The 2,307-nt window shown below is 56.7% G+C and overlaps 1 protein-coding gene across 1 annotated transcript in view; it reads right to left on the bottom strand.

Annotated features, from left to right (window-relative positions):
- LOC119582670 (zinc finger protein 628-like) overlaps positions 1–2,054 on the bottom strand; it is a 2,850-nt gene extending 796 nt beyond the window's left edge. The window contains exons 1-2 of the mRNA XM_037931079.1: positions 406–2,054; positions 1–274 (exon numbers count right to left, since the gene is read on the bottom strand). The exon at positions 1–274 is cut by the window's left edge and continues 796 nt beyond it. Coding sequence (XP_037787007.1) covers positions 1–274; positions 406–1,330 — 1,199 coding nt within the window. The 5' untranslated portion in view covers positions 1,331–2,054. The remainder of the gene's footprint in view (positions 275–405) is intronic.
- Between the last annotated feature and the right edge of the window lie 253 nt (positions 2,055–2,307).

Below are 2,307 nucleotides of genomic sequence, written 5' to 3'. Positions count from 1 at the left end.
GCAGGCAGAGGCGAGCGGCACCGCGGGATGGACAGGCTGGCAGGCGGCGAAAGGATCGGAGACTGGGCATGCATGAGTGCCTGCAGGGACGCGTGCATGTCGACTGAGGGGTACATGGTGACCGGGGACTGTGCATGGGCGAAGGACGGGCTGTTGGCATGGATGGGCGTAGGTCTCTGAATTCTCGTGGGCGTTATACTAGTGAGAGAACCACACACTCGAGCGGCGTCCGGAGACAATGACTGGGGCGAAGACGCGGGCAGGCGGAACAGACCTGTGGGGTAGAAAAATGAGAATTTAATATAAAATCACTTATGGGTATTTCTAGCACCGGATCTAAAATGTAATCAACGTTTGATATACAGTCGAAAAGAGAAGAAAGGAAATCTAAGACAAATAACTCACCGTGGAGGCTCCCCGGGCTGGTCTGGATGGGCGTCGGCAGGGGCGTGGAACTGATGGGAGGCTTCAGTTCAACCCTGTCCTTCTCTTCCTTTACGTCGTCGGGTCGCGGGTCGTCGCCCAGCAGAGCGGACACACTGAAGCCACGTCGCGGCCCTTGCTTCTTTGGGGTGACGACTTCGGGGAGGAAATCCGCCGTCTGACCCTCCGGCTGGCTCGTGACCTGCTGGGCCTTCTGCAGGAGGTGCTGCGGTAGAGTGGGGGCGGAGGGAGCGGGCGGCGTGTGTGGGGTGAGCACAGGCCAGGCTGGCCATGCAGGCGTGGGCGCTCCGGGAGTGGAGTAGAGGTGAGGATGGTGATCAGAAAACAGGGGCAGGACAGGGCGTGGTTGGGCTGGCAGGAGGCCGCTGCGGAAATTCATCGCGGTTGAGAAAGTGGCGCTAGGCTGAGACAGTTCTGGCAGGAAGCCTCCCTCGAGGAGATGCTGAGGCAAAGGGGCCCCATCCTTACGGTGCACTCGCATGTGGCGCTCCAGGTTGCTCTTGTGGCTCGTCTCGTAACCGCAGAAATGGCACGAGAACTCCTTGAAGCCAGAGTGGACCGAGTAATGGCGCTTCAAGAGCGCCTTCCGGCAGAAGACGCGGCCGCACACGTCGCAGTGGTAGCCGTCGCGGTGGAACTTGTGCGTGTGCATTCTCAGCTCGGCCTTGTTGAGGAAGCGCAGGCCGCAACACTCCAGAAGCGCCGGGGAAAGCTCGTGCATCGTCAGCGTGTGCCTCTTGAGGTTGTTCTTGCGGTCTGTGCGGTACGAACACATTGTACAGGCGAACACTCGGCCCTTGCCCTCCTCGCCGTCACTTGGCTGCGGGGAAGTGCAGCCTTCGGGAGACATCGCCGGGGTATCCACACTTGATTCCACCAACATCATGAAATATTAGGAAATTCTTTTGATGACAAGAATGTCAGGATTGCGGAGAAGAAGCAGCGGTGGCGAAGCGTGCGCCCTAGAAGAGCACTGAAGCTGCAGCGAAGTGTTGTCACGGTGACCCGGCAGGAGCGGCCAGGCAGGCAGGCAGAGGTCCCGTGCGTCCTGTCCGAGGGCTGTCCCGACAGTGTGATGAGAGTCCGCGCGTGGGTGGGAGGCGTCACACACCGTCACAGACAACCGTCACACACCACTGGTCACAGCACACGCTCGAGGGACGAACTAATGTACACACCGGAGTTACACGTATGTGTACACTGATTTCAATGCGTGCACACAGGCAGGATGTGCACAACTACGCTCACTCGCGGGCTCGGCTTCTGCACGATGATCTCGTGGGACCAGATGTGTCACTCGCGAGTGTCACGTTGTGTCATCCCGAGGCGAGGGTGTTGTCCCTCGCTGACCGTCACGCACCTTGACCTTTCACACACACAATGACCACACTTGGCGTTGATCCTCTTGATCGCGATGAAATGAGCGTAATCCCTTCGTTTGCTCCACTTAACTCTTCGATCCGGCGGACTGCGGTAGCGAGGCCCGGCGTGACTCGTTGTTTCGCGTTGCGAGCAAGTACCGAAGACTCAAGCGTGCGAGCTGTGTCTCGATCCTGCTCTTTAGACTGACTTATCACCACACGAGCTGGCCTTCAACTGACCCTCTTCGCTTTACCAGTTCAGCAAGCAAAGTCCGAGCCACGTGACACTGGGTCATCTCAGGTCATCCGGGGAACCAATCGTGTGTCGAGCTTATGCTACCATTCATGTTCGAGTTGCCGATTGTTATAATTTCAATACTTCATCTCGTGTCATTATGCATATATTGCGCAATAAAATTACTTTAGGAATATTGCCAAATGCTTATGCGTGAATAGTTTTAGCATAAGTTTTCATTATCTTTACTGATCGTGAGAATTTAAT

This window comes from Penaeus monodon, chromosome 16 (assembly GCF_015228065.2).
Source record: "Penaeus monodon isolate SGIC_2016 chromosome 16, NSTDA_Pmon_1, whole genome shotgun sequence".
NCBI classification, from domain to species: Eukaryota; Metazoa; Arthropoda; class Malacostraca; order Decapoda; family Penaeidae; genus Penaeus; species Penaeus monodon.
This window is presented reverse-complemented; position numbering and strand designations above follow the sequence as displayed.